Consider the following 22717-nt stretch of genomic DNA (forward strand, 5'->3'; position numbering starts at 1 on the left):
TCCTTCCTCGTTTAACTGAAATTCGACCGACAATCGCGGTCAGTTTATCCAGCTCAGGTGACCCTGCTCGGGGTCCCAAAGTTCAAGCTTCAAAAACAATCCCAAAGTCCACTTTTGCACATGCGAGCCACTCAGTTGAGAGAACTTTTAGAAAAGTTTTTGTTCTTTCACATCAACAAATTATTTAAATAGTAAAAGTGTTGTTTTTTTACTTCTCGTGTTAACATTTTTCTCGATTTTAGGGTGCGTTTGGACTTTGAATGTCAAACAGTCACAGATTTTTCTTTTTAGGAGTTTTTTTTTCCTGCTTTACTGACTCCTAACTTGACTATTCACGCGCTCACTCGTTTCTGTCATTTTGGGTTTGCGACAGTCTTAAAACTGACATTTTAGCTCATCAAGCTTGACGTACTCCTTTGTAATACTGCCACCTGCTGGTCAATGAATTACTCATCTGTCTCATCTCACAAATGATGCTTTCCAACTTTTATTGAGCCAGAAGTGTGGAAATGATCCATTTTCAGCGCACAACATTTTGGTCATTGTGTTTATTTCAGTCTTTCGCTTATAACAACTTCGAAATGCCAGAACAGGAACTAAAAAAAAAACAAAAAAAAAACAATCGCACCCCAGTTTGACCCAAAGAACATCTCACAAAGTCACAGTAAAATTAGAGACTCCTACTAATGTTGCACACGTTAAATCGAGTGTAAAATTTGGAGATTTTTGGTGCAGGAATTCAGGCTCACATTTTACAGCAAAGCCCAACACCTGGAAATGTTTAAAAAAACAAAAACAAATGAAGAAACAACATGACATGGTTTTCGTAACAAGAAGCCATGATTTAATTAAAATCCTGTGAAACATTTCCCCGATCATCAGACAATCTTAAAACTCCCCTTAATTCAGCTTTATTATTAATTCTACAAATTGAATACAAAAGGTTAAGTGATTTTAATATCGTACACACTTGTTGCAGGGAAATGGCTTTGACTGTGCTCAGTAGTTTGTTTTTTGGTGAACTGCATGACCTTAAAACATCCACTGCCAAGTATCCTCTTTTTTTTTTAAGAAATATATATTTATTATATATAAAATACTGTTTTCATTCATAAAAGCCTTACTTTGTACAATATGTGTGTGTTGCGTGAGTGTAAGCAAACTAAACCTGCAAAAATGCTCGTTACCAATTCAAGACCTAATACGCTAATAATAAAAGGTGTTTTACACAATATACACATTTTATTACTTACAAAAGAAAGAAGGCAGAGTTAGCAGGCGTGTTTGCAGCAGGGTTAGTAAGTACCACCACGTGTCATGACGGACGTATAGAAATAAGAAGGAAAGAGCAAGACGAGAAAAAAAAAAAAAAAGTGGTCAAAATCAAAACAAAGCCAAGTCAGTCTCACAAAAGGAAAGCTCCTAGTCAGTGCATCTCGCATCTTGGATGTCCCGAAGTCAAAGTGCCCGTTTGGTTACCACGGAGAGCTTCATCCGCACTCTCCTCGTTAAGAAGAAAAGAAAACAAGAAAAAGAGCATGTGTAGAAAAGGAAGAACACCCGGGTCACGTTGAAAGTGGAGAGGGGAGGGGGGGAGTGAAAAATGCATGTTTGCTGTCACGCATTCATCATGGCACCATTTTGTGAATATTTTTCCTCTGCTTTTTTTTTTTTTGAGGTACTTCTTCGGAAAAACAAAGCAAAAAAAAGGAGAATTATGTCAGTTTTTTTTTTTTTTTTTTTTTTTAAGCTGTGTTGCACAGTAGCACCATTGTTTTTACTTGAAGACAATGCACCAATGGAATTCCACCAGTTCCGCCGAATTCGGATGCAGGTGGTGCGATGGTTGCTGTGCGCCGTTACGTCCTCTTCATGCAGACCACGCAACGGCTGACGCGTGTTCGCAGGTTGCCCGCCTTCAGTGTCTCCGACTGGGGCTTGCTGTGAGGGCAAAGGTCAAGGTGAGCGCTGCGTTTGCATATGTTATATGTAATTTCCGTTTGCCTGTTTTAAATCAAGCTTTTTTTTTTTTTACAGTCTTTTTGGACGAAAAAGGAAAGTTTCATTTGATGTCTAAAAGTTTTGTGCCTGCCCCGTACCTGAACATCTCGCTTTCGTCCACTGTGGCCAACCAGAAGCTGTAAGAGTTTCCGTAGTAGTTGCACGTGCCCCTGCCGTGGCACTCGATGAAGGGGGCGCTGCGGAACTCCTCCAGACAAGAGCCGGGGGAGGCCAAGGCCTGGCCGGAGCCCTCGGCGCCGGCGCTAGTGTGCTGCGGGCCGGGAAAGAAGATAGAAGTGTTACATCGCGGTGGTTACTGGCCGAATCCGCGCAGATGTCCTACCATCATGAAGGAGTAACCGATCCACAGACTCTCCCAGTTGGCGGGGCAGTTTGGAATCTGGATGGTTTGGCTGTGGACTGCGATCACCATGGCGGGAGCTTCGCATACCGAGCAGCTACATTTAGACGGATACACAAAGTGAGGATTGTTCTCGCCTCAGTCGTCGTCTTTGAGTGTGCGTCGTACCGGCTGATGAAAGGCTTGATGCTCTCGCCGGTGATGGGGGCCATGGACATGGGCATGGGTTGGGGCGTGGACAGCCAATAGGAATAGTCGTTACGGGAAGCAAAGTTACACACGTTGTTGATGTTGCAGAACATGAAGGGCATGGTGCTGAAGCGGCGCAGACAGCTGCCCGCCGTTCCTGGAGGACGCCACAGAAGACAATCAGTCGTGCAGAACGCGTTTTAGAAGCTCTGCCGTCCCGATTCTTTACCGAGGTCCTGCCCGTGCGCCCGCTCGTTGCCCTGCACGTAAAGCAGGGAGTAGCCATCGTATATGAGGTTGGTTCCGACCGGACACAGCGGCACTTCCTGAATCTGGCTGTGTCGGGTGATGAGGAAGCCGTGGGACGCCGAGCCCGTGCCAGGAAGACCGGGAGCACCCTGTGGGCCGTCAGAACCGGGAGGACCCGGATAGCCGCGCTGACCTGGGATCAGATGACATGAGAGACAACTGTGGGCATCACCGTTCACTCACGATGGTCTTTCAGCTCGGGGCAACTCACCAGGCTGACCAGCAGGTCCGTTGTCTCCCTTCCTTCCAGGGGGGCCACTGAATCCAGGGGGACCTTCTGGACCAGGATCCCCCGAGTCACCTGGCTGACCTGAAAAGAGAGCCAAAAGTATCATGACATTGCTTTTTAATGCAGAAGCGGCAAATCATGTCTCATTTCTGAAAATTGACCTGGGAGGCCATCACGTCCAGGAGAGCCCGGAGGCCCTCCAGGACCCGGCTGGCCCGGAAGACCAGGGGGTCCACGGTCTCCTTTAATCCCAATGGGTGGCTGAGGAATACCAGGGTCACCCGGAAGGCCTGGAGCAAAAAAGAAAGAAAAGTGGCGTCATACAAATTGTGCCTCCAAACCTGAAGTGGCACTCTTAAATATATTCACCTGGCGGTCCCACATCTCCAGGGTCACCAGGAAGGCCAGAGCTACCGGGAAGTCCTGAGTCTCCTTTTGGTCCTGGTTAAGATACAAACACTTATTTAAAGATGATGGATTTCAAATCCTGAGATCCATTTCTCCATCCGAACAAACAGAACCTGGGAATCCGGGAACGCCGGGCAGACCGATGTCTCCCTTTACGCCAGGAGCACCAGGAGTGCCGGGTGGACCCTGGTGGGAAAGGTCCAAGACGGTTACATCATCAAGTCGTAAGTACTCGATTTGATTCCTTCAGTTCTTACTGAGAATCCTGGAACGCCAGGGTCTCCTTTCTGTCCAGGGAAGCCTGGCTGACCAGCAGCACCGGGAATACCTTTCTCTCCCCTAACGCCACCAATTCCTGGGGGACCACGACTTCCTTGTGGGCCAGGCACACCTTGGTACACAGAAGACCTGAGGTCAGGTGACACGGCAAGTCGAAAATACAAAGCACGATTATCTTTACATTGCTCGAGTTTACAAAATGAAATCAAGGCTAAATCGACATTGATGAGAAAAAAAAGGTTCATCTTAACCACGACGCAGTGATGTCACAACATCCGTTCAAAGTCAGCTCTCCCCAAATCATCAAAATCATCTAACCTGGAGGACCTAGGCTTCCCCGAATTCCCGGGAAAAGTGGTTGAGGGTTGAAGCAAAACATAAACGACAAAGAGGTTTAGACAGAAAACAAGAATCAAAACAGAAATACAAATTACAACCTCAACAATAATAAGAATCATAAATGATCTGAATCTCAAGTTCACTCGGATTCTATTTTCCAGGTGAGTTAGTCACACTGAGTGTTTCTGTGCACAACTGACTAAATGCAAATCACAATCTCAGTGGAGTGTTTGATCCAGATGGCATGCTCTCCGTGTCTGATTAAAACCTCAAACCGTGGACTTGTGCCATTTTCACTCTACTACAAAACCCAAATTGTCCGAAACGGTGCTTACTTGGTGCATGACTGTTACCATCGGTGTGCGTTAAAAGTGAAAGAGGAGAGACATTACAATCATTTGCCAACTTCCTCTCCAGCAGATCAGAAAGTGGAATTCAAGCTCTAACAGTGACGGTGAGGAGGAACGTGCATAAAAGTCTGGACGCAGTCAATCTGACCTGATGGACCTGCGGCGAGCGTCATCACGAGGAGGGACGAGAGAAATGGAGGTAAAATGTCACAGCAGAAAACAAAAAAAGGGCTTTCCCGCTCGGGGAAAAATTCATCGTCGCCAGCAGACAACCATGCACTGTTTGGTGATGATTGGTGGAATCAAAGAAGGGTAGGACAGCAAAGCCAGATGAAACCGCAACACTCAAGTATTTCAGTCCAATTTGTGTACTCAATCAAATTTGAAGCGCTTAATTTAATTGGTAGTGTTGGCGAGGTTGATGTCTGGCTCAGCTTGACTCACAGTGGCAGGAACAGCAAATGGGCGGCTCGGAGAAGACAAACAAGTGGCAACTCCCCTCGTTTGGGGTCGCAAAGTGCAATGAGGAGGTTGGAAGGTGTGTGATGATGATGATCACCCGTTTAAGGCGGTGCTTTCACACATTGAACAGATCTGACAATGGTGGTGACTCGTGAAAGAGTGTTTCATGCAAATCGGTCCTCAAGTGACATTGGTGATTTACGTCAGGGTTGCTGCCTGGTTTTATAGGAACCGCATACAAAGTGGCAATTCACTGAACTAATATCAATTACAACCTAAAACCCGTTTAGAGTTTGATAAGAATTTCATCTTTATCTACACGGCCCGCTCCAAAAACCAGACGGCAATTCCTGGGAGTTCACGTGGTACAGATACGTTCCTTACCTGCTCTTCCTGGTGGTCCAGGGGGTCCTTGTAAGCCTTTAGGACCCTGGAGAGCTGGACCTGGAGGTCCAGGAGGGCCGATGGGCCCCGGAGAGCCTGGCAGCCCGGGGAAGCCACCGTCGCCTTTTGGACCGGGGAAACCGGGACCGCCGGGTGGGCCTGTGGGACCGGGGTCTCCCTTGGCACCTTTTTGATCGAACAAGAGGGGGAGGGGATTACTTCACGTGAATCGGCACATGTGCGTGTGTTAAATGGCAACAAACCCGGGAGTCCTGGAAGTCCAGAGGGTCCTGGTTCACCATAGCCTGGAAGCCCTTCAATTAAAAAAAAAACCCAGCAATTATATTTTATCTTTCTATGTTGAAGCTGATGTTTCTTTTCCACCACAACTTTTACCTGGCTCTCCTTTGACGCCAGCCGGCCCAGGGATCCCGTCCCGACCCGGTTGACCCTTATCTCCTGGAAATCCTGGTGCACCTGATCGGCCAGGCTCTCCTGGTCGGCCAGGAGCTCCGGTTAAGCCTGGGCCACCGGGCCCACCGTCAAGACCCTTTGGACCGGGAATACCAGGAGATCCTGACAGAAAGAGGTCAGGTGTTCCGATTATGTTGGGTCAGATGAAATGCCCACGGGTAAAGTGTATAAACCTAAATACCTTGGAATCCTGGTGGACCTAGATCACCTTTGGCACCCGGTCCTCCAGGTAGTCCTGGAAGACCTGGTAATCCTGAAGTCCCTTTAGGCCCTGGACTGCCAGGAAAACCTGACTGGCCTGGATCGCCCTGCAATCGATTTCAGTTTTATCTAATTTCCTCCAATTAGGACGTTAGGCTCCAGTCTACCTTGATTCCCTGTGGTCCAGGCGGTCCAACCCCAGCAGAACCAGGTTCACCTTTGGCTCCTGGAAAACCGGGCACTCCAGGTTGGCCTGGAGTTCCGGGTCGACCTGATAGGCCCGGCAAACCCTTCTGCCCTGATGGTCCTGTGGTACACATGCCCCCAGATTAAGTTCAAGCCTTTGGTAGTGTTTCTGGGTGTTCGAGTTGAAAAAGCATTTCAACTAAACCTGGAAATCCCATTTCTCCCATGCTGCCTTTTAGTCCAGGAGCTCCAGGACCGCCAGGTCCACCTGGAATGCCAGGATCTCCTTTTGGTCCTATGCACAATAGAAACGGAATGTTTATACAAATGTTTGCTTGGACGTATCAGTTAGTACTTAGTGGTGAAGCCATACCTGATGGTCCAGGAAGTCCAGGCCGTCCATCTGATCCTGGAAGTCCAGGGTCACCATTGATACCAGGGATGCCCTTTTGGCCTGGAAAACCTGGTGTTCCTGCAAAACGACAAGAACGCTTTTTACACTTTGCTCTTATGTTGAAGGTCCACAAATGTGCCAAATGTCTTGCCTGGTAGTCCCGGTTCTCCTTTAGCACCCTTTGTATTCAGAGGTGGTGGACTGTATCCAGGAGGTCCTGGTAGGCCAGGATCACCCCTTTCTCCTTTTGCTCCAGTCGAGCCAGGAACGCCATCCCTACCAGGGAATCCAGACTCACCTGCCAAAGTTGGGGGAAACTAGATTACACAGTGCACATAGGGATGCGTGATTAAATCCTTTGAGGTGAACTTGAGGTAAATACCTTTCTGACCGGAAGCGCCGGGTCCCCCAGGACCGCCGGGTCCTCCAGCTGGTCCAGGAGATCCAATGGGACCCATATCTCCTTTGGCACCTAAAATCAAGAGGAGTAGTCAGAATCGAAAATTTAGATTCACCATCACGCCAAAGCAACCAGCTCCAGTATCGAAACATCAAGTTATGATCTTGAAATTTTAAAAGTTGTTTTCTGGTAATCATCCAACCGTTTCACTACTGGAGTCGGGACAAATGTGACTGTCTATTTAGTGGCATACAAATTCACATAGTCAGTCTTTACCTGGCAGCCCAGGAAGGCCATCCCTTCCAGGTCCTCCAGGGGGTCCCGGGGTTCCAATAGGTCCTGGGGAACCAGGGAAACCAGGACTTCCTCTATCTCCTGGCAATCCAGGAATATCTAAACCTGGGGGCCCTGGGTCTCCTTTTGCTCCATTCGCTCCAGGGTATCCTGCAAGAGTGAGAAAATTCTAAGACTTGGTCCTTCATGTTGTAGGGCAGTGTTGTGTTCTTTACCAGGTGGACCCATTGGCCCTGGGAGTCCAGGAGGCCCTGGAGGCCCACGTGAGCCTGCTGTCGGGGGTCCTGGTGGGCCACGAGGTCCGGGGAGACCGGATGTTCCTGCTTCACCTGGACAGCAGAGAAATAATGAGTTTGGCTTGCTTATAACAAAGAATTAAACGGCAATGCTCAAATACCTTTAGGTCCTGGTACGCCATCAAATCCAGATCGCCCTGGTGAGCCAGGCCCTCCAGGGAAACCAGGATCTCCCTTAGGTCCGGTGAAACCTTTAGCTCCAGGTACACCTGGTAAACCTGGAGGCCCTGGTAAGCCGAAGCCTGGTTCACCCTGTCACAGAGGAAAATGCATTATTTTGCACTTTTACATTTAAAATGTTTTAACATCTGTGTACCTTTGGTCCAGGAAATCCAGGTTGGCCTGGAAGGCCATCTACCCCTGGTCTACCAGCTCCTCCCGGAGCTCCTGGTTGTCCCGGGGTACCAGAAAATCCTTGAAGACAAGAAGAGATGATAAGTGTTAGTTTGGATGTGCATTTAGATGATCATAAGTGAGTTCAGGTACCTTTAGGTCCAGGGGGACCAGGAAGTCCAATACCGGGCAGTCCAGGGTCACCCTTGGCTCCTGGTAATCCAGGGAAACCAGGTTGACCAGGCTGACCTGGGTTTCCTGAAATCAGCGAAAATATTTTAGAAGCAAGAATGCATAGTTTATGATATCTCACTACGATGAGGATCTATACCTGGTCCACCAGGACGTCCCGGCTCCCCATCCAGACCTCTGGGTCCCTGTTGCCCTTTTTCTGACACTGCCAAGCCTGGCTCACCTTTGGCACCTATTAGTGACAAATGGGGTCATTTCCATGATCTTGAAAGAATTACAACTTTGAATTAAAAAAAAAAATCTCTCACCAGGTATACCAGGAGCTCCAGGTCTTCCAGAGACACCCTGGATACCTTTTTCTCCAGATGGTCCGGGGGGTCCAAAGCCGGGGGGACCTGGAGGGCCTCGATCTCCTGGGATCCCAGGGGGACCTGAATCACCAGGGATCCCTCGCTCTCCTCTCCCGTCAAAAGGTCCCTATCAGAAGCAAGTATGTAAATCTTATCAGTATCGGAATGGATCCAACTGTCCAAGTCTCAGAACAACTGAATCGTGGCAACCTACAGGAGCTCCTTTGGGCCCCGGAAGACCGGGCTGCCCATCGCGACCGGGCCGTCCATCCAGACCTGGAAGACCAGGTGGACCAGGAAATCCAGTGTCACCCTTCTCACCCCTGGTACCGCCTCCAGAGATGGCTTCGCCTGGCTCTCCCTTCTCTCCTGGGAATCCTGGAGGACCTTGAGGACCGGGCACACCCTGTGGAACAGAAGAAAATCGATATGTAAGACGACCAACCATCGAAATCCTGCTATAAAAACATGAGCCAGCCCGCCCGGCCGCAAATTTAGTGATTGAAGGTCCCACCCAAGATTTATGATTACCTGTGGATACCACAAGATGGCGGATTAACATACATATTTACATTTAATAGGAGAGTTTTCCAGGGAATAAAAAAGGACTCACGGGTGGCCCATTTCCGCCAGGTCTACCAGGGAATCCTCTATCTCCTTTAACACCTGGGGTACCAGGATTTCCTGAGGGGTTCCCACACCAATGATTATTTCCTTTCTAGTGACTCATTGTTATAAGCGATTGTGTTACCTGGGTAACCTGGTTGTCCATCAGGACCCGGGGGTCCGGGGATACCGATTGTACCACTCGTGCAGGTGACACAGGTGCCTCCCTTTTCACCTGAAAGGATGAACGACAGATCACCGAGCGATCACTTCTCGATGACCACCAATAAAAAAAGTGGCATCTCACCTTTCTGGCCCGTCTCTCCTGGGTAACCTCTCTCTCCCGGAAGGCCGTCACGTCCAGGACTGCCAGGGACACAGCCCTCTCCACCGGTGGAAGTGCCTTCAGGTCCAGGGGGCCCTGGTAGACCCTGCGTCCCGGGGGGTCCAGGGCGACCCGGAGGACCTGGAAGAGAGATCCCCGGACTGCCCGTGTCTCCCTTTTGACCTCTCTCTCCTGGGAAGCCTGGCTGTCCAGGTATACCACCACCACCACCACCTGGAATTCCTGGTGCTCCTGGAGGTCCTGATAAACCTGGAAAAGGACCAAATGGTGACTTTGTTGATTAATAGTGAGAGAGGGAGGTGGAATCCTCACTATAATTCGACAATACTTTGCTTGAATTAGGTTTGCGTTCTCTTAGAACCTATTATTTCTATTTCAGACAAAGCCAAAAGTGAAACAATCAATTCCAGTTTCCATTGATTTGTTTCCTTTAACTATAATAAACTCGGTTCTCCGCTGACCTGTTGGTCCTCTGTCTCCTTTGCTGCCAGGTGATCCGGGGAACCCGGGCTCGCCTTTTGGACCCACTTGTGTTCCTGTCTGCCCGCTAATCACCTGATGGGACAAAGACAATCAAGCCAAACCCGATACGGTAGTAACATTCAATGATCAAGATGTTTTTATTGATTGGAAGACATCAAGGTTAGATGGCGTACACACCAATCCTGGAGCACCGGGGAATCCACGTTCTCCTTTCATGCCCTTTGAAGGAAATATATTTGAGCACATATATTATCAAAACATGACATCATAATCTGTTTAATTATCTAGAAAAGAAATGATTTCTCTTACTCTCTCTCCATCCCTGCCTGGGGAACCCGGAATGCCTGAGTCTCCTTTGAGACCCTAAGAGAAGAGGAGATTAGAAGCATTCATAAATTCTCATCAATCTGACATATTCTTTATTGAGAACTCACAAGGAAGCCTGGTGGACCAGGCTCGCCGTCTTTTCCTGGTTTGCCCTGTTAAAAAATAAACAGATTTATTTTGAAATGGTAGTGAGAGTGTAACGTAAAAACACACAACCCAGGTGGGTTTTGGTGGTTTTACTCACACGTTTGCCTGGCTCTCCCGGTTCTCCCTTTTCTCCTTTCTGGCCACCAGGGGAACCCTGCAGCCAACAACGAAACTCAGGTGAGCAGATGTTTTTCATGGATGGAGGGAATTGGGATGGATGGATGAATGATTGGATGGATGGATGGATGGATGGATGGATGGATGGATGGATGGATGGATGGATGGATGGATGGATGGATGGATGGATGGATGGATGGATGGATGGATGGATGGATGGATGGATGGATGGATGGATGGATGGATGGATGGATGGATGGATGGATGGATGGATGGATGGATGGATGGATGGATGGACGGACGGATGGACGGATGGATGGATGGATGGATGGATGGACGATTGGACTGATTTACAAATGACAGACACTTACAGGGGGACCTGGATAGCCGGGATCACCTGGGGAGCCCGGAATTCCTGGGTCACCCTTTCAAAACAGAAATGCAAGACACTGATGAGTACTGTGTATCTCAAACCAAACATTTCCAAACAGGTGTACCGTATTTTTCAAACCCCAACTACCAGCCCTGAATTGTGGCAGGACACCATTAAAATTGAAAAAAATCAAATCTGTTTCGTAAAACTCAAGGGATGTATCAGGAGGCTGCGTTAGGGGTTACTTTGAAGAGGAAAACTTGGAGTCTGGATCTGAAATATTTTTGTGACACCTGGTCTGGAAATTTGTTGATACACCTTGCCTGTTCGCATTAAGCTACCAAACTTTTCGATCAAATTTGAGTGTTTGGTTTTACAGTGGTTAAATATACTATATTTACATGTGTCACAAGATGTCATTGCAGCATATAAATAGATATATTGTCACAAGTTCACCTTGTCGCCTCTCTGAATCTCTGTCTCGGTTGGCCTCAACTGTTCCCCAACCTGTCCCGGCGGCCCAGCAGGTCCCGGTAAACCAGCGTCGCCCTGCGTTCACAATTAAATTGGTACAAAATGAGATGAAGCAAGGAATAACTTTGTTAGGGGGTGGTACCTTCTCTCCTTTGGGGCCTTGGAAGTTCAGTCCCATGTTTCCCTGTTTCAGCAAGAAGAATTGCCATGAGAATGGAGCTCATAGAAATTAGAGAAAAACAACCTCACCTTAGGTCCAGGAGGACCGGGAGGACCAGGTCGACCCTACCACACAACAATGGAGTTAGCTTAGCATCAAGCTATGATGACGTATTGTGTGACTAATTTTCATTCTGTTACCTCAAAGCCTCTCGGTCCTGGAGGGCCAATTGGACCTTGGTAGCCGGCAGGCCCTGGAGGACCCTAGGACGTATCCAAGCATGAGAGACCAGTCAAAATCTTGGAAGTTCTACCTCAGTCTAATGATTAAAAATAAATGGTACAAAAGCTCTAAGAAGACTCACAGGAACTCCTGGCAGTCCAGGAAATCCCACAGCTCCTTTCTCCCCAAAGCGATTTGTCGAGATCACGTCACCGGGATCGCCCTGTGATATGGTCAAATGTGTTTTTGTTTGGAATAAGGGTTTGGCCCCTTATCAGGAAGCAGTTCAAACCACAAACCTTCTGTCCAGGAAGACCAGGTGGACCCTAGGGAAGAGGATGATCAAATAGTTGAATGAATGTGGATCAGTGTGCTGGAGAGTCAAATCATAGGTAAGTTATTTTCTAGACTAACCGAGAGTCCTTGTTGTCCTGGGATTCCGGATGTTCCCGGGTAGCCTATTTCACCCTAGTCAATAAAAAACAAATGTATGAATATGTAAATGTTTGAATTAATTAATTTTTCCTCAACATACTTTAGTCCCATTGCATCCTGGCGTTCCTCTTGGGCCTGGAGCTCCGTCCTGCCCCGGCAGACCCTGGGAAACAAGAAAGAGGTAAAAATCAATTTTAAATTACACGAACCGTGGCATTTTAATTGAGCATTGTTACAAACTATGAAAAACTCACTGGAAGTCCTGGTGTTCCTGGGAATCCTGGCAATCCGGCAGGTCCCTAAAAAAAGATAACCAAGGTCAGCCATGGACATAAAAGCTAACTGTGACTTAATTCACGTGAAAACAGTGACCTCTGTTGGAGAAAAAAGAGAACTACAATCACCCGACCAATAATTTAAAACAAATTTTCGTAATCTAATACAGTTTTCTACATTTATGATGATAATAAAACTCACTCTTATTCCTTTTGGGCCAGCTAAACCCATAGGTCCATCACTACCCTGAAAGACACAAGTAAAAAAATATGAGTTGGAATTATTACTATTAGCAAAACAGTCATTTCGTTTTAAATAAAGAGCGACCTTCTCTCCTCGGGCTCCGATTGGCCCTTCCGGTCCCGGGAATCCCGGCACCCCTGGTTGTCCGGTGAGACCTGGAAAACCCCTCTCACCCTGTGCACCGACACGATTATTGAACATAGGTGACGTTTCTCAAACATATTAATTTCTCTTTTCAACTACCTTATCTCCTTTGACTCCACTGCAGTCACATTTGGATCCAGCACACCCATGGCAAGCCTGATGGACACAAAAAAGATGGACCTTCATTCATCAGGTAAAAAAAGACTAATCATAATGAAATTAACTGTAGACAATTGTGTTGTGAGCTGTATTCTTTTAATGTCCATGGAAAAGTGATGAAATTGTAAATATGAAAAAAATACGCATGTGTTTATTTCCGTTAGCCATTCAGCTAACGAACGCTAAAAAGGCTAATTTATAACTTTACATAAGTTTAAACGCTGTGACGACTGATCACTCTGACTCACCTACAAGTGCAAATTTGTTCTTACACTTTCTTATACTGCAATGAAATGCTTTTGGAAAACTTTAAGATTAGCCTTGGTGTCAGTTTCTTAGAACGGACACAGTGTGTTAGCAATCACTAGCATAGGTGGCATAGAATCAGAATCAGCTTTATTGAAATGTTGTAATTTGTTACTCTTTGTTATATTTTAACAAAAGAATATCAAAGACTTCATTAAATACGTCTGGAAATGCGTTAAATAATACACACAAAAAACAGCATCGTATTTAAAACAATACCCTTCTGCGCCACACGAGGGCGCCCTTGCGTAGCTTTACGAAACAAATGCAAAAGAAAGTGTGTGAATGTTTGGGAAATCACTTGGACTTCTGTCTTATTGGTCATAAATGGCTAGCTGATTATTTAAATCACAACAAACGCAATCTACTCAAACTAACACTATGCAAAGGTTTTAACTGAACACGCAATCTCACAACCATACAAGAGCTGCATTTCTTCCCACAGGAAATTTCTGGAGTTGTGCAGATTTGCTTGGTTTTGAGAAGACAGGTGCAAGGTCATGAGGAAAACAGCCGTCTAATGTATTAGCGATGTAATAGTGATCAGTAAATAAAACGGATTCCCACAATTTCTCTCAGCTAACACGACTAATAAACAGAGTGAGGAGTTTGTATGGTGGAGAGAAAGCTGAGAAAAGTTTGCAAGTTTTCCCATGGTTGTTGACGTGCTCAGTGCCAGCTGGGCATCACAGAACATCAAGCTCGCAAGTTGAAGTTCATTACTAAAAAAAAAAAAGTTCATTGCTAGCGAATGCTACGTCTTGGCTGTAGGCACAAAACTTGTTGTCAGGGTTAGAGGGTGTTGCTGTTGCTCATGTCTGAATGCATTTGCACATGGGTAAGTCAAGGGTGTGTGTGTGTGTGTGTGTGTGTGTGCACGGGTGTGTGTTTTTACAAAGCCTGGCTCTCCAGATTAGTCTCTGGTCTGCTTCAGCTCAATGCAGTCTGCTCTCCAATGGCGAGACTACCACTCACACGTTTTTGTGCGTCATTCCAGATTGTGAAACATTTATTTGAATGCTGACTTTCCACCTCATTTTCTTTTCTTCTTCTAATTTCCTTTCTTTTGCACTTGAACTTTGACCTTGATCTCACGTCTGCTCTTTACATCTTGTACTACATGTTTACTGGTCCTCCCCCCGTGGCTTGCACACCTGCGTGCAATGGCGCCTGGCCAGCCTTGTGTCAACACAACAGTGAATGTCTGCACACAAAAAGGTGTGCCTGCTGGCGAAAAAAAATGATTGTTTAATCACGTGAAATGAGGAAAGAGCAGAACATTTTTTGCATTAACGTTCTCGAAAGGCAGATAATTGCATCGTATAATAATCGTCTGTTATGGATTCAGCTTCAACTGTACGAAAGAGACTGAAATTAAACACATCAACAATGTATTGCTATGTAATCATATCTATTTCTGTAAATATAATTAAATTTACTTTACACATACGCAAATATCGGCACGAGGGAACACATCACGTCGCTTAATATTTTGTTTGTAATGATTTAAAAAGAGCTCTTTGTTGATTTTGTAATTATAGCTGTCGATGTGAACTGCCCTGAACCGGGCTCAATAATCCAAATATAAGAGTCAATGGCCGTGTAATCCACTTGCAAAGGTCACTGAGCTGCAAATATTCCCTCCCTCCCTTTGGCTCGCACTCTCTCACTCCTCTTCTTTGCGTTCCTCCCTTGGTGCCAGCCCAAGCCGGCAGGCCCGAGGGAAGTCGGCGCTCCTGCCAGCTTGAACTGACAAGCCGAGACCGGCCTGCTATTTGCCACCGCGTACGGTTCATAAAGAACCAGTCATCTCTGACAATCATCTTTTCTACGTGCGGATGTGATGACCAAACAGCACTAAACATTCAAATAAGTGTTGACAGCTGCAGTAAAACCTTTTCCCCCCCTCCTTGAATTTTTACAAGTTTGTCATGTTCTGTCAAAGGTTGGACGAAACTTCAACTCCTCGTCTGACCGTTAGGCGGCGCTGTTTGCTTCAACAAAGCAGGAGCTGAGACAGGTGAAGATGAGAAGGAGGAAGGTGAGTTTGGAAACACACATCCCCAGCTCTTCCGTGTGATTAGACTAGAATTCATGACAAAATAAATCCATGCACTAATTTCCATCAGCTAATAATTAGAAATTATTTTGCCTGCTACACATTTTCTACCTTAGCATATGACACTCATTTTTACCAGCATTAATTTGAGCCCTCCTACACGCTCAAAAACTATTCAACAAAAATGACAACAAAAAAAGAAGTTGGCCTCGATCTTTGAATTAAAAAAAAAAAAAAAAAGGTAAGCGATTGCGGTTTAATTCCATATACATGGATTTCTAACTGTAAGCTGCTTGACTATGAGACATAGTTTGAACCTTAACACTTAAATATAAAAAATGTTTTGTTTACTTTAACTTGTGTTTAAATGTGTTATGTGTTGAAATTGTCACTCCCAGTTGAAACTTTCTATAAAACTGACACATAAAACTACAAATAATTCAACATTGTGTGTTTGAATACCAAAATATTGGACCCATTAAATTCATTTAATCTAACAAAAGCCTGCTAGCTCAATGCTGCCACACAATCCAAAATGCCCTTGACGTGCTAACGCGAATTAGCATGGAATGTCACGGTAATTATAAATCTTCAAACTTCAACCATCTCGACTTTAACACACGTTGAGCACAGCGTTCCTCCGTAGTCTCTCTGCTCTGTGGGATCTCTAAATTCTGTCGGCTAAAAACCTAGAAAATCTAAAACAGTGTGGGCGCAAACTTTGAACCACGACATTCTGTAACAAGGGGAACATTAAGAGGAACTCCGATTGGGTCATTAAGTGTGGTAAGCATCAGCGTGTTGGTTTATCCCAAGGTTAGTGCTCCGGCCTCCGAGCCGTTGCCTTGATCCCTTTCATCGCGGTTGGACTTTGACTACTTCAAGGTGACGACGCCCCGACGGAGGCGACCAAAGCAAATATTTTCTTCCCATCGGCCCAAAAATTGGAGTGTGTTTTGACTAGAGGAGGAAGACCCCCTACTGACAAAGCTCAAGCTCCCCACACTCGCACGTGTGTGATCTTGTCACTATGCTCCACCAGGAATTCGCACTTCATCGGCAAAACCTTCTTTTGAAACAGGCCGACAAATGCAATAGTTTATCAAGTGTAATCAAAATGGATGCTTCTTTTTCTACCCGTGCATTCAAATCCAATAATAAGGAGAAAGCTTAAGTAATGAAAAAACAAAAGTATTGGTTGACAGAACTCCTAGTTGAAATTTACTGTCAAACTACACGTAAAAGAAAGACAATCCTAAAACAACCAGATAGCTTCGTATTTAAGTGGCTAGCTTAATGCTAATTAGCATTTACGTTAAGTGAGGTGACACGTTTACAGACAGTACTCATTTTCTTTATGCTTTCCATACAACCGCTAATATTAGTGCCGTACTGAGGAGGTGAGAGAGGAGTGGCTCCATCAATATTTGTCTTATATTGTTTCATCTTAGATTAAAAAAAAAAGGAAGTTCCAAAATATGTGAATGGTGATCTGTAATTAGTCAGAGTATTACGTTCTTTCTTTGCCCTTCCGAAAAATTTATTAGTCATCGCCGTCACCGTTTCTTTGAACAGACGTCGTCTTTTTCCGAAAGCCAAGGGCGTGGCGGACGGCCAGGTATTATTTGGAGAGTCTGCGTTTTAATTCCATGATATCAATCCCGTCGAGGCCCGGCCCTGTCTCGCACAGGTTTGAACATGACGGGCGTCGGGCTCTCGCAACACACGCGGAGAGCGGTAGCGGCGTAGCGTGACATCGAAGCAAGGGATGATGAGCTTGGATACGTGTCACGGCGGGGCTGACCAGAAGGTGGACATGAATGCGTCCAAAGTTGCAAACGGAGCTATTGAAGTGGCTTTAAGTAAACGGCATACTGCTCTGCTCGGAGTGTACAAAATTTGTTTGGATGAGCCGGGGCCTAATCTTAACATTTACCCGAGAGCAGCAGTTGTAGACACAACAAGATAAGCCTTCTTTTTCTGGGAGAATGTGGGACAAATACTTTTGGGGGGGTGAGTGAGATGCTCTCATTGCCAGTGGAAAGATGAAGGGAGATTAGGTCCAACGTCAGGCTGAAGGTCTTTTTTTTTCTCTTCTCAATATTGCGATTTAATAATATACATTTTTTTTTTCTTCAAAATTCTCTTTTCTGTTTTGTTGACAAGCGAGCAGTAAATTAATCAGCATTACAATAAACGTTACACATTCTGCCGGTTATGCTTGCCCTAAAACAAACTGAATATTCAGACTGTAGTTTTGAGTTGTAATCTCACCAATCACCACTAGATGGCAGACATGTCTGTGTTGCGCTTGTACTGCCCTGTACTAAAACGTGAGTAGGCCTCATTTGATGAAAAATGGTTGGCCCCCTCCAGCATTTAAGATTCCCATCCCCAATAATGCAAACAAATTTGTGGCTTTCTGACTTCAACTTTTCATGTTTCATAAAACGATGATGTCAATTTGAATGTGACTCATTATTCCTGTCCTCCTCAAACGTCTCATTACCACGGTGTGAGCACAATTTATGGCTCGAGATTGTTTTTAATTAAAGCCTCATTGGGATGATTTATGGATGCGTTAGATGATGATGTCTCTCCCGGCAAATGCTTTGAGCCAGACATGCTTGTCAGTTTTTGTAAAGAGATCTTGCGAAGGGGGGCAGGTCGCAGCAGGTCCCTGGGCTGCTTTGCACCTGAGAATCCTCCGCAAGAGCACAGACGAGGCTCGGCGGTGAAATGACCTGCTGCCGTAAGTCAGGTATCTCAAGGCAACGAATATATTATTTTAAATCAGCGTCCGAGAAGATCTCCACTTGACATTTTTCTGCCTCATCTTCAGCTGTCAGTCGGTCACCATCCTTTGCTCTCTCTCGCTCACTGCCGCAACAGATGTTTGATTTCCCGTCGTTGCGGGCGGCGGGGGTGCTGTTTGTGTAGCAGAGGGCCTGGAATGTGCCGCATTCAGCGCCGCCACTCTTGCACAAAGCAGCCAGCTTGACTTTTTTTTTTTTCTTCCCAATTTCCCCCACGGAGATGCACTTTATTGACAAGAAAGGTGGAAAAACTTAGGCAAGAACGTGGAAGGGAAGCAAAGAGCGAGAGTCCTCCGCACGGCATGGCACGAGCCACTTATCCCCCGCTTAGTCACATTCCAGCCACCACACTGACCTGGGATTACTGCTAACCAAGTTCACACAACCGGGAACATGATTTGTGCCAACACAGATCTGAAGACACATCTTTCTAAATTTATAGGCAAAAGTGTCCTTTTTGCATGTTGAAGAGACTGGCATCTGCATAGCAGTGAAAGGAAGGACCACCATTTCTTAAGATGGCATCCAGGGGGCAGCAAATACAATGGAAACAGTAGGGCCCTAACATTGAACCCTGTGGAACGCCATCCGACAGTGGTGCTGAGTGGGGACTCGGGTAAAAATCTTGCCTGCCGTGTAGGATCTGAACCACTCTAGGGCAGTACCACTAATGTCCGAACCCTGCAGTCAGGTCCAACAAAACAAGACACACATAGTCTCCAGTGTCATGAGCCAGAAGGATTTCACTGAGCTCCAAAGAAGATTCTAGCATAATGGGAGAAACAGGTGCCCTGATTGGAAGAGACTGAGCGAGCATACGGAGAGTCAGGACTCCTTTTTTGCCGTCCTCCTCGCCAGTCAAAACACCTTTTCTGCCTCTGTCAGGCAGCTCTGACGGCTTCATTCATCCGTCAGCAGATAGCCGAGGAGCGCGCACACTCGGCCCAGTGCCGTGAGGCCTATCTTCCCCCGACATCTCTCTGTCTGGGGGTCTGTAGAGGCCCATGTGAGATGAACCGATAGAGGCCCAGAACACGACTTATCCGTACAGTACATCTATCCCTAAGTGTCGGGATGAGGAGCTTCCCAAATCTGGATTTGCGCCAGAAAAAAAAACCCAGCACGCTTCTGCGGGCAGCGTTAGTAAAGAAACTTATTTGCTGGGATTGTGTTAAGTCATTTTGTTCAGGCGTCTCAAATGAAGATGTAAACGAGACATCTTTACATCGAGGTCACCCGTCGATGTTCGACAGATTACGCCCCCTTCTCTTTCCGCACCTCAAGTCGAAAGAATTCAAAACAATAACGTGGCCTGCTTGTAGGAAAACAGACAATAAAAAAAAAGCCATCTTCCGCCCCCTCAAACTTCACAAGCTGCAATTCGATTATTTGCTTACAATAACTCGCCTTCCGCTCAGCTTTATTATATTTTCCTTTCTGATTCCTCAGCTGAATATCTGTTTTTGTGAACTTATTTGTCCCAGAGCGCTGCCTTTGGCCCAAAATGAGCGGAAGGGGAAGAGGAAATCGAACAGCGAGTCTTTGAGTAGGTGGACTTGCGCGCTAGCCCGATGGATCACGGCCACGTTTGTCAAAACACAAAAGGGACCAAGTCTGACCTCTGACCTTACGCTTGCAATCAAACCAGGCATTTGACTCCTTTTTTTAAGAATTTCCGCAGGTAGATTCCTGATCATCAAGCGTCCGCAAAGCTTCCTAAAATTGAAGTAGCACATTAATCAACAACATCTCGGTCCAGATGTCTGACTTTGTCATTAGCCTGGCCTTAAAAAATCAAACCCCACAAAAGCACTTTGTGAAATGGCAGAAATCCTCCATCTGAATCACCACCGAGGGCTAAACATGAGGCCGTTGTGTTCCTCCTGAAGGTTCAAGCCAATGCCTGGAAACGCGCTCACTTGTGCCCTTGTATGACCTGTGACAACAGAAACGAGAGCTACATGTTCTGCGCTTACCTCATTTAGCTCGCAAAACAACTTTTACTACAATTGGGTTGAATTGATATCTATTCGAGGCAGTTCCAAAAATGGAGTTTCAAGTGACAACCTTGAAAAGCGTTTTAAAAATAGGACGTAGTTTAGAGGAGCTAATTAGTTGTTTAAACATTTACCGTTGCCTCTCGTTGACTTTTGGCTACTTGCGACTTTTTGCGGCATCTTCTGTTCTCTTGCATTGTGGTGGCACACAGCTTATTGCTGTGCTTTTGGAACATAAATAGCTTTCCAAGTTTTTTACAAATTTTCCCTCTTCCCTGAAGTGGAAGTCAGCATTGTGGGACATCTCAAGTGGAGAGAACCCGGCACTCGGACTCCAAATTAAAAACATTAGCACTTTACGACAATGGTTCGCCCGAGCGCTACGACTTGCAAGCTAACGTTAAGGAACGGAGAGACAGAGGGAAGAAAGAAGGATTTAACTAAAGCATGATGTCACAACCTGAGGCTGTTATGGCTACCAAAACTCGGCTGTGTGGGTCAGGTGACGCGTGTGTGTGTGTGTGCGCGCACACAGGAAGGCAAATTAATTGTGTGTTCAAAGGAAATGTCCAGGTATGCGTTACTGCTGAACTCCCTCACCTGGCTGAGAGGAGATTCATATCTGTGTGAGGATTGATGTGCACACACACACACACGCCACACACACACACACACATAGCCGAGATGGATGCGAAGCTCCATTTAAAGCTGACCTTGCCGTTGCATGTCTGTATGTTTGAGTTCACGACCATTTCCGTCAACAGACACATTTCTGAAGACGTTATAGGACATGACCAAAAAAAAAAAAAAATGCTGAGGAATGTCATGTCATGCTCACAAGGCTCCACTAGGTGGCCTCAATGAGCGCACGGGGAGCGATATGATCATGGCAGAAATGATTTGGGGTCAATGCCCGCCGCCACTACGATTGCCTTTTTTTGTATTCAATAGAAAATTTTAATGTTTGTCATTTTTTTGTGCCTTTAATAATCTTCAGGCAGCCGCTTTATTAACTGGACTTAATATCTCTTTATTTACATTTACAGCTTGAGTCTCACTTTTGAACACTGATTTTATTAAAATATTCATTTCCTCTTGCCATAAATATGACTTGCCTTTACTAAATCTAAGTGTGTTTTCCCACTGTAACAATTACTCTGTCACAATAACTCTTCGTGATCTTCTCACGCTCATTGCATACGTTCTCAGTCCATAGGTTAAACAGCGTTGCCAAGGTAACCCACCTTGTCTTATGTCTCGGTTAAAAAAAAAATGAATGCAAGTCCTTCGTGGACACGCCTGCTTGGAGTTGCGGGGGCGTGGCCCTGGAAGTACTGGTATGCATGCCATATGAATTATTCATGAGTATTAATATTCAGCTAATGCTGGGATATTACATGAGCCTGGTGCACTGTTGACTTTAGACGGGGATGCACGATAGAGGTAATGTTAGAAAGCTGCTTCATGGCGGCTATTGGGGGTAGGCAAACAAGTGAAGTGTGCACAAACATGCACGCGTGTTTTTTAATTTTTTTATATAATATTTAAGCCGCAATGCAAATTTGACCTTTTTGTCTTAAGTTTGCATCAAAAGTGATGTTAGGCACTCGAAAATCAATTTGAGTCTTTTTGCAAATGCAATACATGAATTGCCATTAAAGGCATTAAAAACCCGAACACCCCCCCCCCCCCCAAAAAATATAATATTGCTTTGTTCCAGGTAATTTGGAGAAAATGCAGACATAAATGTCATAAAACTGTAGTTGTGCATTAAGCAAAAGGCGAGTAAGTTACACTTGTTGCAAAGCAACCACTCTATTTATAAACGTGTCCGTCGGAGAGCCGCTGGTGTCCGGGCCAAGGCTGCACCATTCCCCTGTTCCTCCGCGGCTCTCCGGTGAACTTTGGGTGATTTTGTGGCCGGCAAAAGGAGCGCAACTTACCGCAGAGTCTGTCCGCTGCACGGCGGCGCACAGGGCGAGCAGCAGCAGCGGCACCGCGTACCCGGGCAGCCTCGTCGCCTCTTTGCTCATCTTGGACGTATACACGGGGGGGACTCAACAGGATCCGCTCGCGTTCCGACTGAGAAAAGTGCGCCTTGTTACTGGCGTGTCATCGCCGCGCGTCTCTTCGCTCCACTCTTTGCGCGTCTTGCTCTGCGTAGACGCGGAACACTGAGGCGCTAGAGTGGTTCTCCTGTCGCCGTGCAGAAGCTCCAAAGTGGTCCTGGCTGTGGTACCGTGCGCCTCTGGTCCCCCTCTCTGATTTCGCTCCAGAACCTGCCCCAGCCGGATCTACTTTCCACTTGCAGTGCGCACTGATATCAGCCACTCGCACCTTCACTCCGAGAAGACGCCTACTCAAATAGTGGTGAATTACACTTTCACGTCGTCTTTATCGCGAATTCTTTCAATAAAACGAACTTTACTGAAATTCCAACAACTATGCGCTATGTTTTGTCACGTATATAACGGCGGGAAAGTAATGCAACTAAGTTAGGACTCCGCAAGGGCGGAGGGATATAGTGTAGTCCCCTTTCTCCTGCGCGCCTACCCACGCCTGAGGCGGCACAAAACGGAGACCGAAATAAAACCTT

The 22717-nt window shown here is 46.1% G+C and overlaps 1 protein-coding gene and 1 long non-coding RNA gene across 2 annotated transcripts; one reads left to right on the plus strand and one right to left on the minus strand.

Annotated features, from left to right (window-relative positions):
- Nucleotides 1-533: 533 nt before the first annotated feature.
- On the minus strand, nt 534-22408 carry col4a5 (collagen, type IV, alpha 5 (Alport syndrome)). Its single transcript, XM_049745842.2, has 49 exons — nt 22065-22408; nt 12884-12940; nt 12725-12814; nt 12599-12643; nt 12376-12420; nt 12222-12284; nt 12101-12154; nt 11986-12012; nt 11829-11909; nt 11665-11727; nt 11554-11589; nt 11447-11488; nt 11287-11379; nt 10829-10882; nt 10438-10494; nt 10301-10345; nt 10176-10229; nt 10044-10085; nt 9845-9938; nt 9345-9632; nt 9183-9272; nt 9045-9115; nt 8646-8837; nt 8390-8558; nt 8221-8313; nt 8043-8147; nt 7873-7970; nt 7658-7808; nt 7476-7589; nt 7243-7410; nt 6949-7038; nt 6718-6864; nt 6546-6644; nt 6378-6467; nt 6154-6293; nt 5967-6093; nt 5708-5887; nt 5575-5625; nt 5312-5497; nt 3755-3888; nt 3611-3683; nt 3459-3530; nt 3251-3379; nt 3072-3170; nt 2781-2993; nt 2531-2708; nt 2345-2459; nt 2100-2272; nt 534-1941 (listed from the first exon to the last, which is right to left on the minus strand). The coding sequence occupies exons 1-49, from the start codon at nt 22152-22154 to the stop codon at nt 1860-1862; spliced, it is 5049 nt and encodes a 1682-aa protein (XP_049601799.1). The 5' UTR covers nt 22155-22408; the 3' UTR covers nt 534-1859.
- LOC125984188 (uncharacterized) lies at nt 11905-15667 on the plus strand. Its single transcript, XR_007486854.2, has 2 exons — nt 11905-12977; nt 15195-15667. It is a non-coding gene; the product is annotated as an uncharacterized lncRNA (long non-coding RNA).
- Nucleotides 22409-22717: the final 309 nt, after the last annotated feature.

This window comes from Syngnathus scovelli, chromosome 1 (genome assembly GCF_024217435.2).
Source record: "Syngnathus scovelli strain Florida chromosome 1, RoL_Ssco_1.2, whole genome shotgun sequence".
Taxonomy (NCBI): Eukaryota; Metazoa; Chordata; class Actinopteri; order Syngnathiformes; family Syngnathidae; genus Syngnathus; species Syngnathus scovelli.